General features: G+C 32.9%; 1 protein-coding gene across 2 annotated transcripts in view; it reads right to left on the bottom strand.

The window, feature by feature from the left end:
* COG5 (component of oligomeric golgi complex 5) overlaps positions 1 to 21,973 on the bottom strand; it is a 290,537-nt gene that overhangs the window by 85,181 nt on the left and 183,383 nt on the right. For both annotated transcript variants that reach the window (XM_011372500.2, XM_011372499.2), the window contains exon 11: positions 3,725 to 3,806. In XM_011372500.2, the coding sequence (XP_011370802.1) occupies positions 3,725 to 3,806 (82 nt within the window). The remainder of the gene's footprint in view (positions 1 to 3,724; positions 3,807 to 21,973) is intronic.

Genomic DNA, 21,973 nt, shown 5'->3' with positions numbered 1-21,973 from the left:
TTGAGAAAATTGAAGAAGAAGGAATACTTCCCAACACACTCTCTGATGTTAGCATTATGTTGATACCAAAACTGGAAAGAGATATTACAAGAAAACTAAAGATCAATATCTCATAAACATAGAATCGAAAGACCTTAAACATTTTTTAGCAATTTGAGCCCAACAACATATAAAAAGGATAATACATCATGACCACATGAAGCTTATCCAAGAATGCAAGGTTAGTTTAACATTTGAAAAATCAACATAATTCACCATATTAATAGACTAAAATAACTAATACCATTTGATCATCTAAATGGATGCAAAAAAGTACTGGGAAAAAATTAACAGTTCAAAATAAACACTCTCAAATAACTACTAATAGAAAGGAACATCCTCATCCTGACTAAGGACATTACTGAAAAACCTTCAGATCATATAAAGGTTAACTGAATGCTTTCTGAGATTGTAAACAAGGTAAAACCTACCTCAATTCTACACAGTATTGGAGGTGTTAGCGAGTGTTGTAAGGGAAGAAAAAATAAATAAAAGAAAGCTAGATTGGAAAAGAAGCAAAATTGTCTTTATTTGTAGACTATATTATCACTGATATAGAAAATCCTAAAAATAATCTCCCATAACTACTAAAATAAGTAAGGTTAGCAAAGTCAAGAATACATGGCTAGTACATAGAAATCAACTGTATTTCTATATTCTAACGATGAACAATTAGAAAGAAATTTTAAAAAACAATGCTTATAATAGCATCAAAATATATGAAATCATAATAAATTTAAGAAAAGATTTGCTAGACCTGCAGACTAAAAACTATATAACACTGTGAAGAGAATATGTAAAAGACCTAGATCAAAGGTAAGGTGTAATAACACACTTGTGGATGAGAACACTTTATATTGTTAAGATGTGAATTCATTACAAATTGATCTGTAGATTCAATAAATCTTAACCAAAATCTGTTTTTACAGGAACAACATGCTGATTCTGAAATGTATATGGAAATGCAAAGAGCCTAGAATAGGAAGATTTACACTTTAATGATTAAAATTGTATGGCATTTATACAAATATAGACATGCAAAAAAAAATAGAACAAAATAGATTCTAGAAATAGTTTCACTCATATATGTCCACATGATTTTCAACAGAAACTCCAAGGCAATCAATAAGCGGAGTATAATCTTTTAATGTGTATGCAAAGATGAATCTTAATCCTTATCTCGTATCATATACAAAAATTAACTCCAAATGAACCTAGTAAAACTTCTAGAAAAAAATATAGAAGGAAATACTTCTGGCCTTGAGTCAGACAAAGATTTCCTAGGTCAAAAAAACCACATAAATTATAAAAGAAAAATTGATAAATTTGACTTTTCCAAATTTAAAAACTGTTATCATTTGGAAGATATTGAGAAAATGAAAAGGCAAATCAGAGACAAGGGAGATATATTTGTATATATTTGCAAAACATACACCTGAGAAAAGACTTTGAATTTAGAGCGTAAAGATCTCTTAAGAATTAATAATGAGATCAAATAAACTAAAAAATTGAAATAGAATAAAATAAAATAAAATGAACTAAAAAGCCAATAATTTTGACAAATGCATAACCAAAGAAGATATACAGATGGCAAATAAGCATGTGAAAATATGGTCCTCATTAGTCTTTAGGCTAGCGGAAGTTAAAACCACAATTAAAAACTACTACACACTCACAAGAATGGCTAAAATTAAAATGACTACGAATATCATGGATTGTTAAGAATGTAGAGCCACTGGAATTATCATATATTGCTGATAGGAATGCAAAATGGTACATCAATCTTGGAAAATAGTTTAGCAATTATTTATAAAGTTAAACATATATTTATCAAATGATCAGGAAATTCCACTCATAAGTATTTACCCAAGAGAATGAAGACATATGTCTACAAAAGACTTGTTTATAAATGACTATAGTAGCTTTACTCACAATAACCCAAAATTGTGACATCCCAACTGCTCCCCAGCTGGGTAACAGATAAACAAATTGTTGTATGTATCTACTCAGTGGAATACTAGTCACCGATTAAAAGAAAATGGACTACTAATATATGCGACAACATGGGTGTATCTTAAAATAATTATGCTGACATAAAAGAATACATACTGCACAATGTCAGTTTTATGAAAATCTAGGAAAAGCTAACTTATACTGATAGAAAGTTGATTGATAGTTGCCAGGAGCCAAGAGGTGAGAGTAGATTAACTACAAAAGTACATAAGTGAAACTTAGGAGGTGGAAACGTTCCGTATCTTAACAGTTACAGTGGTTAAAAAGATGCAAACATACATAGAATTTTCTGCTTTAAATTGAAGACTTTTACTGTATATAAATTATATCTGAAAAAAAGCTGATTCAAACAGATACCTAATGGAGGAGATGTATTCTCTCGAGTAGTGTGATTTGTGTAAGTAAATGGAGTGAATCAGCCCTAAATAAAACCTCTGTTTAAGTGCTGTGTGGTCACACATTAATGAAGACTCTTCTATGGGCAATGCCTTACTGTATACTTCTTTAGAAACAGAAGAGAGGTAGGTAGTGTGGTTTATTCAACACTGTGTTGCCAGTGACTAAATAATATTTATATGTACTAGTTACTTTCAGTAAGAGTTTGTGAAAAAAAATCTAACTACACACAAACTCTCCAAACCCTTTATTTTATTTTATTATTATTTTTTATGGTGACATTGGTTAACAAAATCCAATAAGTTTCAGCTGTACACTTTAACAGTAAGGCATATATATATTTAAACTGTGTGTTCACCTCCCATAGTTAGAATTCTTTTGGTCACCACATATTTGACCCCCTTTACCCCACCTACCTCCCCCCTCTCCCTACCCCATCCCCTCTTAAAACCATTAGTCTATATAGTCCATGCCATGAGTATCTGTTTGTCCTGTTCATTTGTTGCTTTTAGGTTTATATCCCACATATAAGTGATATCACATGATTTTCAACTTTTTCTGTCTGGTTTACTTTGCTTAGTATGATTATCTCAAGGTTCGAAAAGATATTTTCACACCAATGTTCATAGCAGTTATTCACAGTGGCCAGGATGGAAGCAACCAAAGTGTTCTACAATAGATGATTGGCTAAAGAAGCTGTGGTACATATATACAATGGAATATTACTCAGCCATAAGAAGATATGAAATAACTGCCATTTGTGACAACATGGATGGACCTCGAGATAATCAAAACCCTTTTAAAAAGTCCAGGTACATTCCACACTCTTACACTCAGTGATTAGACAATAACATTCATAAGATATTAGCTAGTTTGTATATTTCTTTGTTTAGAACTGCCCTGTGCTGTTATTTTATGGCAAAAACAAATTAAGAAAAAGTTTAGTGGCTCAAATTTGGATAAGCAACATTCATGATGTAAGTATTTCACCTGTTAATTCATCAAGTCTTCATTTTTAACAATAAGGAAAAAGCTATCAAGTCTCTGCATTTTAACTTATTCTTTTGGAGAATTTTATTCAAAATATTATTTAAAAAGTGCAAAAAATTAACTCATTGTTTATAAAACTAAATATATGTCTAACATAAGAAATGAAAATTAGCCAGGAATCTTAAAAAGATATTTTATAAAACTACAGAGGAAAGCATCTTGACATTAAATTCTAAAGTAACTGAACAACTCTGCAGTGAATTTGTAAAATAAATAGTATACTTACAATTTGTTGCCATTTGAAATTGAGAATAAAGTGCTTGAGTAACTGAATTCCAGAATGTGTATAAAATTCCAGATTGTTCATCCTGTGAGCCAAAATAGGAATGTATTCACTAATTTTAAAAAAGCATAATGGATAAGATATAACATTAAAATTTATTTAAAAAGTACTGAAATAAAAATTTCTGAGACATCTGTCATTCAAACAATGAAATTATTAAGTAACTTAGTAGAAATATATAGATGACTCAAATCATGTCTCATGTTCAGGTAATCAGTTATCATCCTGCTCTGCTACTTACTAGCTCTGTGAGCTTGGGCAAGTTGCTTAATCATTCTGTGCCTCCTTCCTATCTGCAAAATGGAAATGATAACAGTACCTACATTGCAAGATTATTGTGAAGATTTAAGAAGTCTATAAAAGTAAAGCCTTGGGATAGTTCCTAATACATAATAAACCCTCAGTGAATGTAAGTTATTATAATTACTATCATCATGACTCTGGTATACAGAAGGCAATTTCTGTGACCATAACAAAATAATGGACAAAGCATGCTTAAATCAAGAATGACCACCAAGATATAATTCACCAATTACAAAAGAGAACTGCCTGAAGCATAGATACCATTTTATTTTTACAAAGTCAGAGGAATTACTACTACTTAGCTTAGTATGATATTTTTTTTCATTCAACTTTGGATACATGTTTTAGAAAATAATTACTAAAAAAAGATAACATTAAAGTATCATTTGTTAAAAAAAGACAAAGTACTTTAATTCCGTTAAAACAGAATTACACTTAGAGAAATTTTATCAAGTACTTTTAAGGTACTTCTATACATGTGCTGTACAACATCAAATTGCCGATATTCTATTTTTGACAAAAATGACAATTTCATATGGTTCGCCCTAATAATATAACTAAAATTTGCCTAATGTTCAAATATGACTACTGTCATATAAAAGAATTAGGAAATTCATTAATTGTTTTACTTTTGCACTTGTAACAAAAGAAATTCTAATTTTCAAGGTTATAAATAAAGTAATGAAAAATACTGATTTCTCACTTTTATATCAATTCATACTTCTATTTTCATTGTAATTTGTTTCTTTTTTAAAAAATAAGTGTTTTGCTTTGAATTTTGGGTATTGTATACCATGACAAAAGCAAATCAAATAATTGTTAATTTATGCAATGATAAGGAGATTCAGATTCCCAAAATATACATATTTTACATAATATGTATATTGTATACCATGTACTTAATTTAAAGTAAGTGTTTTGTCATATTAAAGAACTATTATAATATGCCACATTAATGGAATAAAGAACAAAAAACACATGATTATCTCAACTGATGCACAAAAAGCCTTGGATAAATTCAACACCTTTCCTGATAAAACCACTCAACACGCTAGGAATAAAAGGAAATTACCACAACATAATAAAGGTTATATACTGTCCACAGCTAACATCATAATGATAAAAAACTGAAAGCCTTCCCTCTAAGATGTGGAAAATTTGATGACTATACATACCTACACACACACACACACACACACACACAAAAGAAAACTTGGGTCAATCTTGCTTAAAAATCAAAGACAAAATTCTCAAATATGAAAACTAATTGATTTCAACAGTGTATTAAAGTAATTATTTGAATGATCTGCCTAAACACATAGGATTTATGCCAGCAATATAAGTATCATTTAATGTTAGGAAATCTATTAATATAATAGCCCAGTCTCTGGTAAAATGATTTATAGCTAAGTGAATAAAAGGTGATTAATACCCTTTAATTAAATTAATAAAATACTTAATAGCTAGTGCTCATATTTTTTAAACTCATAGAAAACGATGCAAAAAAATGATTCTTGTCTTCTAAGAGTGGTAAAAAACAAAATTTCCCATCTTAACCATTTTAAAGAGTACAATTGTGTTAACTATATGCAGCTTGTTCAACAGATCTCTAGAACTTTTTCATCTCCCAAAACTGAAACTCTGTACAGTTGGACCTCTACATCCATGGATTCAACCAACTGGGGATCAAAAAATATTCAGAGAAAAAAGTTACATTGTTGGTGACACGTACTGTGTATTAAGTCTATAATGGCTATCTGTGTTGAAAATGTAGACTTTTTTTTCTTGTAATTATTCCCTAAACAATATAGTGTAACAACTATTTACAAGCATTTACATTGTATTAGGTATCGTAAGTAATCTAGAGATGATTTAAAGTATATGGGAGACCAGAGGATGGGGAGCGGGGGGTGGGGGGGGAGGCAGACGGAGTAAAGGGAGTCAAATACGTGGCGACAGAAAGAGTTCTAACTATGGGAGGTGAACAGTATAAATATATATATGCCTTACTGTTAAAGCGTATAGCTGAAACTTACTGGATTTTGTTAACCAATGTCACCATAAAAAAAAAAAAAAACTTAAAAAAAGATAATAAAGTATATGGGAGGATGTGCATAGGTTATATGTAAATATTATGCTATTTTATACAAGGGACTTGGGCATCTGCAGATTTTGGTATGGGAGATGTGTGTCCCAGAACCAATCTCCCTCAGAAATCGAGGAACAACTGGACATATAGAACAAGTCCCCTTTACTTTCTACCCCTAACCTCTGGCAATCATTTATCTACTTTTTGTTTCCAAGAGTGTGACTACTTAGATAACTCATATAACTGGAATCATACAATATTTGTCTTTTTGTGATTGGCTTATTTCATTTAGTATGATGTTTTCAACTTTCATTCATATGACAGAATTTCCTTTTTTATGGTGGAATAATATTTCATTCTATGTGTGTGTATCACATTTTCTTTATCCATTCATGCATTGATGAACTCCAGGATTGCTTTTATCTCTTGGCTATTATGAATAATACTGCAATAAACATGGATAGGCAAATCTCTTCAAAATCCTGTTTTCAATTCCTTTGGATATTTATCTCCAGAAGTGAGATTGCTGAATCACATGATAATTCTATTTTTTGAGGAACCTCCATACTTTTCTTAGCAGCTGCACCATTTTACATTTCTATTAACAGTGTACATGTGTTCCAATTTCTGTACATCCTCACCAATACTTGTTTTATTTTTTTTTATTTGTCATCCTAATGAGTACAAGGTCATATCTCCTTTTATTGATTTGGATTTCCTGATGATTAGTGATGTTGGTCATCTTTTCATATACTTCTTAGCCATTTGTATGTCTTCTTTAGAGAAATAACTATTCAAGCCCTTTACACATTTTTTAATCAAGTTGTTTTTGTTGTTGAGTTATATGAGTTGTGATTCTTTATATATCCTTGACGTGACCCCTCATCATAAATCTGGCTTACAAATATTTTCTCCCATTTTGCAGGTTGCCTTCTCACTCTGTTGACTGCTTCCTTTGTCGCACAGAAGTTTTGAAGTTTGATGTAGTCCCAGTTGTCTACTTTTGCTTTTGTTACCTGTGATTTTGCTGTAACATCCACAAAATCAACACCAAATCCAATGTCATAAAGCTTTTCAACTATGTTATCTTCTAGGAGTTTTATAATTTTAGGTCTCACATTTAGGGTTTTAATTTATTCTGAATTAATGTTTGTATGATGGAAGGTAAGGGTCCAATTTCTTTCTTTTGCACATGGATATCCAGTATTTTCAGTATCATTTGCTGAAGAAACTAGTAATAGAAAGTTTGTGTGACCTTCTTTATTCTGTATACCATTATTTGTCTTGTTTTATCTGAAATTAATACTGTCATTATTACTTTCACTTGAGAAATATTTGTCAATCCATTTAATTTTTTGTCATTTGTGTTTTGATATGAATTTTACAAATAACATGAATTTAAATTTTAAACATTATTTTTGTCTCATAATAAAAAAATACAAACCATGCATGTTGACCAAATAAACATGTATAGCGAATCTCTAATAGGTTGTTCTTGCTTTTATCTTCTAATTTTATGCTTTGTGTCTCCTTTGTTTTCTGTGTTTGTTCTGCAGATTAATTTTGTTTGCTTTTATCTTCTCTAGAAGATTTTTCTTCTATTTCTTTTGGATGTGTCATTATTTATTCCTACAATTAACCCTATATTCCTCTGAGGCAAATCATCTTTGTAACTCCACAGAATTACTGAAATAGATATTTAGAAATAACAGAAATTCTCAAGGCTTTTTAGGATTACCAAAGTAAACAAGAAAATTCTAACTCCTAGACATGCCCTTTTGAAGAAAACATGGGCTCCCAGATAATCCGCCTAGTTTTTTCTTTCATAGTCACAAGTCACTTGAAAATGCAAAGCCATAGAGTATGTATTTTTAAGTTAATCAGAAAAGAACTCAAAGTGTCCTTACTCTGGAATGTATATGAACCCTGGCTAAGGAATTAACTTTTTCTGAATGTCCATTATGTAACAGGCACTACTGGATGTTATCTCGTTTAAACCTTACAATAACCACTAGAAATTAAGCTCCATTACAGCAGAGTCCCCATTTTGTCACTTTTACCATTGTAATTTCAGCATCAAGAATGTGACCAGGACATAAAAGGCACACAATAAATACTTACTGAAAGAATGAATGGAACAATATTATTAGAGGGCATTCTTAGTCCCTTTCTGGAGAGAAAACAAGAGCTCAGAGAAAAAATGTGATATTTTTAGAATTATATAGAAAGTAACAGAACTCGGATTTGACCTAATATCTATTTGACTGATATATTAAAGTATTGTTACTCCTTATCTTCACTTAGAAAGTCCTTTATGGCCTATGTGTCCTAGCCTATTTCACGTTATAAACCACTGAGATCAAAGATTTAACCACACTAATTCTTTTGTGGTCTGTCTCAGTTATCAGCTTTTAAACCCTGTACCTTCTCCAGAGTTCAGTTTAAATGTCTTTTCTTTCTTTTTCTTTATTTTTAAGTTTCAGTTGTATACTTTAACAGTAAGACATATATATATTTACATTGTATGTTCACCTCCCATAGTTAGATTTCTTTCTGTCATTATGTATTTGACCACCTTTACCCCATCTACCTCCCCACACCCCTCACCTCTTACCCTCTGGTAACCACTAGTCTATATTCCATATCCATGAGTCTCTGTTTGTCCTACTCATTTGTTGCTTTTAGGTTTATATCCCACATGTAAGTGATAACGTGATTTTCGACTTTTTCTGTCTGGCTTATTTCGCTTAGCATGATTATCTCAAAGCTCATCCATGTAGTCACAAATGGCAGTATTTCATCTCTTCTTGTGGCTGAATAATATTCCATTGTATATATCCACAGCTTCTTTAGCCAATCATCTATCGTAGGACACTTTGGCTGCTTCCATGTCCTGGCCACCGTGAATAATGCTGCTATGAACATCGGTGTGCAAATATCTTTTTGGATATGATTTTTTAAGTCTTTGGGGTAAATACACAGTAGAGGGATTGCTGGATCGTATGGTAGATCAATTCTTAGTTTTTTGAGGAACCTCCATACTGTTTTCCATAGTGGCTGTCCAATTTGCAGTCCCACCAGCAGTGTATATGAGGGTTCCTTTTCCTCCGCATCCTCTCCAATATTTATTACTTGTCCTGTTGATTACAGCTTATCTACCAGGTGTGAGATGGTATCTCATTGTGGTTTTGATTTGCATTTCTCTAATAGCTAGTGATGTTGAGCATCTTTTCATGTTTGTTGGCCATTTGTATGTCCTCTAGGGAGAAGTGTCTGCTCAGGTCCTCTGCCTATTTTTTGATTGGATCGTTTGGTTTTTTTGTTATTGAGTCGTATGAGTTCTTTGTATATTTTATATTAGGCCTTATTGGAGGCGTTGCTTGCAAATATATTTTCCCATTGGGATGGTTGTCTCTTTACCTTGTTGACGATTTCTTTTGCTGAGCAGAAGCTTTTGAGTTTGATGTAGTCCCATTTATTTATTTTTGCTTTACTTCTCTTGCCTTTGGGTCAAATTCATAAAATCCTCTTTAAGTCCAAGGTCCTTGAGTTTCGTTCCTACGTCTTTTTCTATGCTTTTTATTGTTTCAGGTCTTATATTCACGTCCTTAATCCATTTTGAGTTAATTTTGGTGTGTGGTGATACACAACAGTCTAGTTTCATTCTTTTGCAGGTGGCTTTCCAGTTTTCCCAGCACCATTTATTGAAGATGCTTTCCTTTCTCCGCGGTATATTTTTGGCTTGTCGAAAATTATTTGCCCATATGAATGTGGGTTTACTTCTGGACTCTTAATTCAGTTCCAATGGTCCATGTGCCTGCTTTGCTGCCAATACTATGCTGTTTTGATTATTGTCGCTTTGTAGTGTAATTTGAAGTCGGGCAGAGTGATGCCTCTAGGCTCATTCTTTTTTCTCAGGATGACTTTGGCAATTCGGGGTCTTTTGTGCTTCCATTAGGTGTCTTTCTTTTGGTTCTCCTAAGTTTAGTGTACTCTGTTACACACATCTATAGCATTCCATATTCTCCATAATGATATTTTCCTATTTAAGCAAAGGAACAGAGCTGTTAAGGAGAAGAACTGTGGAGCTGGAATAATAAGGTTCAAATCCAAACTACGCTGACTATCTGTGTGACCTTGGATAAGTTAATTTCTCCATATCTCAGTATCCTCATCTATAAAATGAAAGCCCAATTCATGCATTTATCACAATTACTGAATGAATTCTTATGAAATGCTAAGCACTATATAAATATTACTAACACTATTTGTAATTTATAATAGAAATAATATGTCTCATTGTACTTCCAGTGATTGTCATATAGTAGTAACTAATATTGCTATGATGGTTAATTTTATGAGTCAACTTGAATGGCCACTGGGTGCTTCAGATATTTGGTCAAAGATAATTCTGGTGTGCCTGTGAGCGTGTCTTTGAGTAAAAGATTATCCTCCCTAATGTGTATGGGCCTCATCCAATCAGCTGAAGACCTAAACAGATCAAAAAGGCTAAGAAAATTCCTTCTGCCCATCTTCGAGCTGGGATATGAGTTATTTTCCTGCTTAATGATTTAAATCAAAACGGTGGCTCTTCCTGGGTCTTGAGCCTACAGGCCTTTGGGAGGATCTGCACTATTGGCTCTCCTGGGTCTCTGTGCATTCTTACTGAAAGTATACCACCAGCTCTCTTGGGTCTTCAGCTTGCTGAATGAAGATGTTGGGACTTCACAGCTTCTAAAATGGCGTAAGCCAATTCCTTATAACGAATTCCTTCCTTTCCATACATATAAATCTTAATGGTCCTGTTTCTCTAGAAAAAAGCTAATACAATTGCCAAAAAAAAAAAAAAAGAATGACTGAATCGATCTATCAATCAACCATCGGTCAATTCCAAGAATCAGTCATATTAATAACTGAGACTCAGTTACCAGAGATGCATACTAAGGAAGACATACAGTTGTTGAAATGAGAAAGGACATAAAAAGTGTTTAGGAAAGATAAAAGGAGATGAAGCAGATTCAGAGGAATGGGAAAAGTGTAGGATATAATAATGAAAAGTAGATTTGAGGATAGAATAATATATTAAAATAAATATTTCATATATATTTATATGTGTACATATGCATGTTTTTGTATATGTGTATGTGCATGTATGTATATATACATGTATATATGTATGTATATACATATCTGTTCTGTCAAAATAGATAAAATGTTAACTGTATTAAAGAATTATCAAAAAGTTTACTGTCAAAGCCACAATATATTACATAAATATAATTTCCTGCATAAAATTAAAAAATGAAGATACATTAAAAAATCATTTCACTTACTCCTTCATAGCTGGTCAAATAATTGCTTGTGTGTTGAAATAAAATTTATTCAACTAGATTTTAATAATTCAACTAGATTTCAACTAGAAGGTTATCTGACATTAATCCATTTATAATCTAAACCAAATACTATATTACTTTCTTAGTCCATTAGAACTGCTATAACAAAACTACCATAAACCGGGTGGTTTATAAACAACAGAAATTTATTTCTTACAGTTTTAGAGGTTGGGAAGTCTAAACTCAAGGTGCTGGCAGGTTTGGTCTGGTGAGGACCTACTTTCTCCTAGATGGCCATTTTTTCACTGTAGCCTCACCTGGTGGAAGGAAGGAGCTCTCTGTGGCCTATTTTATAAGGTTATTTAATCCCAATTATGATGGCTTGACCCTAATGACCTAGTCATCTCCCGAAGGCCCCGCTCCTAACATCATCATCTTGGGGGCAGGGGGAGTCAGCATTTCAAATATGAATTCTAGGGAGACACAAACATTCAGACCATAGAACTTTCCTTACTCTCAATGCAATCATGTTATCAGATCAATTCTGGGAAATGTTTGCAATTTACAACAACTTCTTGGCCTTGTTTCTAGTTATAAATAGAAACAACACTATAATTCTAACTTTTAAAAAGATGAAATTTGGACCTTTCTCTGAGATCAATAAGTAGAAAATAAAACCAAAATCAGATATCTTTTATACATTTAAATAGAACAAAAATATGTAGCAATACTAAAATATTCATGTTTGGATGAATCTGTTATTTAGAATTACAGCTTGGTCTTTGCTGTTGTCATTGAGAGAAACTTAGAATGATAATATTTAAACAGAACAGATTTCAAAGCGAATATGATTTAGTTTCTCTATTTTTATAATAAAGAGTTAATGATAGATTTCCTTGCTCAAATACATTTGATAGCTTCTTACTGCACAAAGTTTAAGGTCCAAAACCTCAAGGTAACATTCTAGCATTGAATGTGGTATAAGGGTATGGGGTTTGAAGTACGATAACCTTGAATTAATTCCAAGGTCTGCCACTTATTGGCTCTATCACCTTGGACAAGTGCTTCATCCCTCTGAGCTTCTAAACTATGGAAACAATAGGGATTATAATACTTTTTTACTTGTTACGAAGAATTGGGATATTTAAGGCTGTATCCTAAAGGAAGATTGGAATTCACCATATAGACAGGAAGAAGAGATAAACAGAGAGCATTCCAGGCAGAGGGATGAACAGTGCACAAAGATGGAAAAAACCATTTTCTATCATCTGAATGCAGAGTGAGTATTCAGGAAAAAGGTAAGAAGTAAGAATGGCAAATAAGGATCAAATCAAAGATACCATTAGAATATTTAAGAGATTTTAATGAGAGAATAAAATGATTAAGCTTGTTTTATGTAAATCACTCTGATGAGTGATTTTTAAGATAAAGAGTCTGTGGGGTGGTGGTGGGCCTTCGGGCAACGAGTTTAGTTACAAAGTTACTAAAAAATTCAGGAGAAAGGAACTTTACTATGGCCATAGCAGTGGAGGAGAGTAAGACTGGGTAGCAGAAAAATTGGTAGAACTTAATGAGTAAATATATTTATAAAGGACTACAACTAGACATATTTGTATAGGACTAGGAAGATGGAGATTGATCAACCAAAATGGAATTTCTGAAGGGGAAGCAAGTGGGAAAAGAAAGATTAGTTCATCTTACCTTCTGCCTTTAGAATCTGTAGAAACTGTTAGTATGTGTAAGCTTTTCCATAGATGCATGTGGCATGAGAAGAAAAGAATGGTGAAGACAGGACCCAGGTGAACAACATTACTCAAATGTTGGTAGAGGAAATAATTTAGAGTGGAGAGAGAGGAGTGGGTGAAGATAGTTATCTAAGAGAAAAGACTGGTCGCGAGTTAGTAGTTGCTGAATCTGGATGACAGACATAAAAAGATTCACTGTTCTATAATTTGGTTTTATACTTTGGTGTATGTTTGAAATGTTATAAATAAAATATATTAAAAGGAAGGGTAGGAAGAAAAAGATGAATCAGTGAAGGATTCTGAAAAGATGAAGTATCTGTTGTGGACAAAAAAGGGCTCTGTAATAAACTGACAAGTTCAGTGATGGAAAGTAACCTTACAGGGTGATCTGATCGTAAATTCCTAACTGGGCAGGTCATGGTGTATAGTCATGCCCCAGACATATAACTTCTTTAGAAAAAGATTTGCTTTTGCCTTAGGCAAGCCCTGTCCATTGTTTTGTGCATTTAGGTTAACACACCTTTGAAATGCTAGAGTAATCCTTTTTTGCAGACTCTTTGGAGGTGTAACTATCCTCAAGGGAGCTCTTCATCTTGTTGCCTATCCTGCAATCCAATCCCAGCCTTGCTCTCTCGCACTTTCATATAATCTTCCTTAATTTCAAGTGTATAAAAAGAAACTACAAAACTGTCATTCTCCAGAGGTTTGAGATCTTGCTTCCTGTTATGTCATCAATTTGGCTCAAATAAACTCATAAAAATTCCCCATGGGTTTGGACATTTCTTACACATCGATGCTGTGAAGGAGAAAAGCATTAAGCAGAAGTAGTTATTACCTCAGAGGAGTGAAATAAAAGAGGGAGTCAGAAGTGAACAGATGGATTTGGTATTTGGGTCACTGGAATGAATGCCTTTATCAAGAACCATTTCAGTGAAGTGTAAGCTTGATTTCAGAGGTTTGGGGCAAAACAGAAACAAGGAAGTAGACACACAAAAAAGCTTCTTACTGAAACCTGGGCAGAAAGAGAAGAAATAGAGGCCATACAGGGCGAAGTACTTTGTTTTGGTTTTAGATGGTAGATCCTTGAGAGGAAGTAAGCCTGGGAAAGGTTGATATTGGAAAAAGCAGAGAATGTCCTAGGAGAGAGGCTATGATGTAGAATAAAAAACAAAAGAAGAAGGTTAAGTCTGAGAAAAGAGAAATTAAAATCTACCTCTAACTTTGAGAGAAAGAGGAAGGTGAGGACCAGATAAAGAGCTTATATCAGAATGCTTCAGGAGAGGAGGTCAGAGGTCAGAGGGAAGCAGAGGAAGCTAAGTTAAAATCAGAGAAGCGGAAGTAAAATATTTAGCAAAAAGTCTGTGCCAGAGATCTCCATGGAGAGATCATGTTGTGAATATGAGCTTTACAGACTTGATCAAAGAAACCAAATAGATATGAATTTAAATTAGCTCTTAATCATTTTTTGGATTCAAAGCAGAGGGATCCTGGAGAAGCAAATAAAAGGCAAAGAAAAAAAAAATTCTCTACTGGAAAATAGCCTTCAGGGAGAAACATTTTGCTATGTCTGATTACAAAAGAAGGAAGATATAGCAATTCTGTAGATATTTCAAGACAACCACCACAGAGCAAATGAGAAATCAGATACACCAAAAAGAGTTTTAGTTAAGTTCAAAATGTAGGCTTTTATATGTACATTATTCTTTACTCTATTTTTAAACTTGGTTTCTGTTTTCTTATCAAGTTTTCAGAGTTCTTTAGACATAAGTCTTTTATTAGTATATGATATTTTCTTTCCCAGTCTACATCATCTATTGTATTCTCTTATTTGAGTATTTTGAGTATTTTGGAGAGCAAAAATTCCTAACTTTGACTAAGTCCAAAATATCAAATTTTTTTTCTCTTATGAGTAGAGTTTTCGGTGTTGCGTCTAAGAAATCTTTGCCTACCATCACATTCACAAAGTTTTATTATTTTCTTCTATAAGTTTTAGAATTTTAGGTTTTACATTTGAATTTCTGTTCCAGAACTTCTGTTAAAAAGAAAAAAAAAATCTACTATATCACCACTGAAATACCTTGGCAATTTTTTTTAAAGATCAGTTTTCCGTATATGTTTGAGTTTACTTTTGGACTCTAATCTGCATCAGTGATCTATGTCTTTAACTTTACGCCAACTCTACACTTTCTTAAATAATGTAGTTTCATAGTGAGTCTTGAAATCAAGTATTGTTACCCCCAAGTTTTGCTTTTTTTCAAAGTTGTGTTGGGCATCTTAGGTTCTTTGTTTTTCTATTTGAATTTTGGAATCAGCTTGTCAATTTCCCTAAAACACCTGTTGGAATTATATATCGATTTGGGAAAAATGGACATCTTAACAATAGTAAATCTATCAACCCATAAAGTATCTCTATGTATTTAGGTCTTTAATTTCTTTCAGCAATATTTATAGTTTACAGTGTACAGATGTTCATCTTTTAAGAGATTTATTCTTAAGTATTTCTTGTTCTTTAATGTTAATATATATGGAATTACTAAATTTCAATTCTCAATTATACATTGCTAGTACAGGGAAGTACAACTGATTTTTGTGTATTGACTTTGTATTCTGTAATCTTGCAAAAAAAAATCACTTATTAGTCCTGGTTGCTTTTTTGTAGATTCCATTGATTTATATAGATGATCATGTAAGTATAAATAAAGACTATTTTACTTTTTCCTTTCCAAACTAGAAATCTTTTCTACTTTCTTCTTACTAATTGTACTAGCTAGGGTAATGTTAAGTAGAAGTAGTGAGAACATAAAGAAATCTCTGTCTTCTCCCTAATTTTAGAGAAGCATTCAGTCTTCACCGTTATGTATGATTTTACCTGTTAATTCTCTCAGTATTCTCTTACTTTTTTGCAGGCCCAACAGTATATTAAAAATTATGTTTTTATTTAATTTAGAATTTGTACTGTAGCGAGAGGACCATTAAGAATATCTGGTCCCTATACTAGTAAAAGCTAAAATCTTCTAACCTCTATAGATAAGAGTATTTGCTGATATCTGACTTAGATATTTAACTGGCTTATTGCTACTTGATTTTAATCAAATTGAGATGCCACAGATAAATGCCTTTTATCAGGCTGAGAAACTCCCTGTTATTCCTAGTTTGCTGAAAGTTCTTATCAGAAAGGGATGTTGCTTTCTGTGAAATGCTTTTCTTGCATGTATTGAAATGATGATAAGGCTTTTCTTTTTTTGTTTGCTGGCTTTCCTTTTCCAATTAGTCATATTCTAAAACCTTATTTAAACCTTTCTAATTTTTTAACCTCTCAGATTTTACATACCCTTGTCTTTATCCTGAATTCTGGACAGTATCATCAATTCTATTTCCAAGATGCTAATTCATGTTTTGGTTTTAGGTAAATCGGCTAAATTTTTTAATTTCAATAACGAACAGAAACTCAGGGACAGTGAATTGGTGGTTACCAGAGAAGGTAGGGAGAGAGGAGGTAGATAGGGGTAAGGAGGGTCAAATACTTGGTAGTGGAAGGAAATTTAACTTTAGGTGATGAACACACAATGCAATATACATACATATGATGTATTACTGAACTGTATACTTGAAACTTATTTGATTAACCAATATCACCCTAATAATTTTAATAAATAAAAAATTTATTTTTAATTTCTAAATGTTCTATTTGGTTCATTTTTAGATCTAAATGGTCTTTTTTTAAACAGGCATTTGTTCCTCATTTTTATTCCATTCTTTTTTTAAAAAAATATATCACATACAGATATTTTAGCTTTTTTATCAAATAATACATTTGAAGTCCTTTAAAAGTTCTTTAAAAATCTAAAATTTGCCTTGCATTGTCTTTATTTTTCCTGCTGACTCTAATAGGTCATAGCTTATAGTTTTTTATTTATAGGAGTGATGTTTTTTTCTGTGAGCTCATATTTGGTTGACCTTAAAATGTAGAGAATCTGATGGCTAAAACTATAAATGGTTTCCTCTACAGAGGATTGGTATGGTTCTTGTGGGAGTGAGGTATTGTTACTGAGGACCATGTCAGCCACTGTCACAGATCTCAGCTCAGGTTTACTCTTCCATCTTGTTAGAGCCCCAGAGTCTAGTGGACTGATTCCATCATTGACTTGACATATGACCCCAGGGCAACTCCAGCTTTTGCAGTGATTTACAAGCTCACAAATCTCCATTACAGTTTCAACTATTTTATCTGCTTATGTATATGCATATGTATACCTATATACTGTAATAGCCTGCTGAAATGTGAAAGGGTTAAAGAATAATTAAAACCTGAAACTGGACAAAGGAAGTCTATACCTTAGGCCTAGTTTCTGGAACCCCTAACCACATTCTGTTAATCATGAAACTTGTAACAATGAGCTCATACGCTAACTGCCAATTTTAGCCTGTGTAACCCTGCTTGCTTGCGTGGCATGAAAAATAATCAATTGTATATAAGCTGAAAATTACTGTTTGGCCATCGCCCATGGGAACACTGGCTACTGCCCATGGGAACATAACATTCTAACAACAAGCTTTCTGCTCCTGTACTCCCCGCTTGCACACCTGACCAGTGGGTTGACAGGTAGTGAATAGGAGAAAGATGGACCTTTGTGTTTAAGACAGAATGAGGAATAGGATTTAGGGCTTAAAAACCTTGTATCTTGGCATTTCGGGGCTGCTCCTTTGCAAGGACAGCCGCCGGCTAATAAACTGTCTCCTGGTTAAGAGCACTCAAGTTGGGTCTGGTTATTCTGGTCACAACAATATGTACATATATATGCCCCTCAGAGACCCTCTTAGGTTTTGTAGGCCCAACAATGTATTAAAATGCTTTTCTAATTTATCTAGAATTTGTTTATACTGTAATGAGAAGACCTTTAAGAATATCTGGTCCCTAGACTAATAAAAGTGGAAATCTTCTAACCTTTACAGATAAGGGTATTGTTGATAATATCTGACTTAGAAATTTAACTGGCTGATTGCTATTTGACTTTTTAATCAAATTGAGATGCCACGAATTAAATCTTTTTCTCGTAAAATTAAAAATATTTCATATTTGAGTGTTCTGAAGTTTTTCTGATTCTTGAATTCATTTAAGAAATCATCTGCTGTGTCTAAAAAACAGAAATCATTATTTTTCCTAGTTAAAATTCTCATTATTACTACAGTTGCTCAAAATGCTGAACACATTCCAAATTTAACCTAATACATCCTACACACATGATTACAAGATTCTGTTCTATGATAAAAATTGCTGGCTTAGAAAATGAAGGTATCATATCTATACCCCCACATACAGTTTCACAGGCTTAACTCGACAGATGAAAATCTACAATTTCTTTTTTGGTGTGTAGATCCTGAATAATTTGTCAGTAGTTCGCTATACTCACTTTTAAACAAAGTGTTAAATAATATGATGGTTATATAGTAATACTATAATTCATAACTGGTTTTGAAACATGCCCAAATTGAAGCTTGGATATCTAAAAATAAACAGTATGAAATTCTATTTTAAAAAGAAATGATTTAGCAAAAAAAGGAAAAAAAATAATAAAATGATTTATTCATTTGAGTAAACTATAGAAAAAACAATATAGAAAGAGGAAAAAGGTATATCCATATTTAAATGCCATAAATAATTAATATGATTAATAGGTATAAATGTATCTTCAAACTATACTATGAACTGAAAATAACAGGCAAATTTTACAGGTTAGTCAGGATATTTATTATATTAAACAGAAGCAAAATTAGTTCTTTTAACTGAGGGAAAGCTTTGAAAACACTCTACATTAAAACTATCATCCTAAGATTTGTTATACTGAAAATAATTGGTCCAGTTTTATTTTATACTCAACCCATTTATGCCATCTTTACACTTTGATATACTTTTTCTTTTTTTAATTAAGTTTATTGAGGTAACATTAGTTGATACAATTATACAATTTTCAGGTATACATCATAATTTAACATCTCTATATTCTATTGTGTGTTTACCACCCAGAATCCACTTTCCTTCAGCTACCATATATTTGATCCCCTTTAACCACTTCACCCTTCCCCTACTCTCCTATATTGGACTCCCTTTACCCCATCTACCTTCCCCCTACTCCGCCTCTCTCTACCATCTGGTAACCACTAGTCTATAGTCCATATCCATGAGTCTCTGTTTGTCCTACTCATTTGTTGCTTTTAGGTTTATATCCCACATGTGAGTGATAATATGATTTTCGACTTTTTCTGTCTGGCTTATTTCGCTTAGCATGATTATCTCAAGGCCCATCCATGTTGTCGCAAATGGCAGTATTTCATCTCTTCTTATGGCTGAGTAATATTCCATTGTATATATGTACCACAGCTTCTTTAGCCAATCATCTATCGTAGGACACTTTGGCTGCTTCCATGTCCTGGCCACCGTGAATAATGCTGCTATGAACATCGGTGTGCAAATATCTTTTTGGATATGATTTTTTAAGTCTTTGGGGTAAATACACAGTAGAGGGATTGCTGGATCGTATGGTAGATCAATTCTTAGTTTTTTGAGGAACCTCCATACTGTTTTCCATAGTGGCTGTCCAATTTGCAGTCCCACCAGCAGTGTATATGAGGGTTCCTTTTCCTCCGCATCCTCTCCAATATTTATTACTTGTCCTGTTGATTACAGCTTATCTACCAGGTGTGAGATGGTATCTCATTGTGGTTTTGATTTGCATTTCTCTAATAGCTAGTGATGTTGAGCATCTTTTCATGTTTGTTGGCCATTTGTATGTCCTCTAGGGAGAAGTGTCTGCTCAGGTCCTCTGCCTATTTTTTGATTGGATCGTTTGGTTTTTTTGTTATTGAGTCGTATGAGCTCTTTGTATATTTTATATTAGGCCTTATTGGAGGCGTTGCTTGCAAATATATTTTCCCATTGGGATGGTTGTCTCTTTACCTTGTTGACGATTTCTTTTGCTGAGCAGAAGCTTTTGAGTTTGATGTAGTCCCATTTATTTATTTTTGCTTTACTTTCCTTGCCTTTGGGTCAAATTCATAAAATCCTCTTTAAGTCCAAGGTCCTTGAGTTTCGTTCCTACGTCTTTTTCTATGCTTTTTATTGTTTCAGGTCTTATATTCATGTCCTTAATCTATTTTGAGTTAATTTTGGTGTGTGGTGATATACAACAGTCCAGTTTCATTCTTTTGCAGGTGGCTTTCCAGTTTTCCCAGCACCATTTATTGAAGAGGCTTTCCTTTCTCCACTGTATATTTTTGGCTTCTTTGTCGAAAATTATTTGCCCATATGAATGTGGGTTTACTTCTGAATTCTTGATTCAGTTTCCACTGGTCTATGTGCCTGCTTTGCTGCCAGTACTATGTTGTTTTGTTTACTGTTGCTTTGTAGTGTATTTTGAAGTCTGGCAGAATGATGCCTCTAGCTTCATTCTTTTTTCTCAGGATGGCTTTGGCAATTCAGGGTCTTTCGTGCTTCCATACAAATCTGATGATGTTTAGTTCTATTTCTTTAAAAAATGCCGATGGGATTTTGATGGAGATTGCATTAAATCTGTATAATGCTTTTGGTAATAAGGTCATTTTAAATATATTGATTCTTCCAATCCAAGAACATGGAGTATCTTTCCATTTCTTTTTATCTTCTTCGATTTCTTTTAATACAGTCTTGTAGTTTTCATTATATAGGTCCTTCACATGTTTCGTTAAATTTATTCCTAGGTATTTTATTTTTTTTGTTGCAATTGCAAAAGTTGTTATTTTTTCTATTTCTTTTTCTGACACTGGTTGTTAGAGTATAGGAATGCTATGAATTTTTGAACATTGATTTTATAACCAGAAACTTTACTGTATTTGCTTATTGATTCTAGTAGTGTTCTTGTGGCTTCTTCAGGGTTTTCTATATAGAGAATCATGTCATCCACAAATAGTGACAGTTTAACTTCTTCATTTCCTATTTAGATGCCTTTTATATCTTTCTCTTGTCTGATTGCACTCACTAGGACCTCTAATGTTATATTGAGTAAGAGTGGCGACAGTGGACAGCCTTGTCTTGTTCCTAATCTTAGAGAGAAGGTTTTTAATTTTCGCCATTAAGTATAATGTTGGCAAAGGACTTATCATAGATGACCTTTATTATGTTAAGGTTCTTTCTTTCTGTACCGATTTTGTTAAGTGTTTTGATCATAAATGGATGCTGTATTTTGTCGAAGGCTTTTTCTGCATCTATTGATATGATCATATGATTCTTATTTTTTAATTTGTTTACATAGTGTATCACATTAATCGATTTGCATATGTTAAACCATCCCTGTGTCCCTGGGATGAGGCCTACTTGATCTTGGTGTATAATCTTTTTAATACATTGCTGTATTCGGTTCGCTAGTACCTTATTTAAGATTTCTGCAACTGTGTTCATGAAAGATACTGGTCTGTAGTTTTCTTTTTTTGTGTTACCTTTACCAAGTTTCAATATCAGGGTAATATTGGCCTCATTAAATGAGTTGGGAAGTATTGCCTCCTCTTCGATTATTTAAAAGAGTTTGAGAATAGGTATTAAATCTTCTTTGAATGTTTGGTAGAATTCACTGGTGAAGCCATCCGGTCCTGGACTTTGACTTTTTTGTAGGTTTTTGATGATTGTTTCAATTTCTATATTGCTGATCTGTCTATTTAGATTTTCCAGATCTTCTTGATTAAGTCTAAGAAG

This window comes from Pteropus vampyrus, unplaced genomic scaffold, assembly GCF_000151845.1.
Source record: "Pteropus vampyrus isolate Shadow unplaced genomic scaffold, Pvam_2.0 Scaffold208, whole genome shotgun sequence".
NCBI classification, from domain to species: Eukaryota; Metazoa; Chordata; class Mammalia; order Chiroptera; family Pteropodidae; genus Pteropus; species Pteropus vampyrus.
Note: the sequence above shows the minus strand (reverse complement) of the source record. Positions and strands in the feature narration are given on the sequence as shown.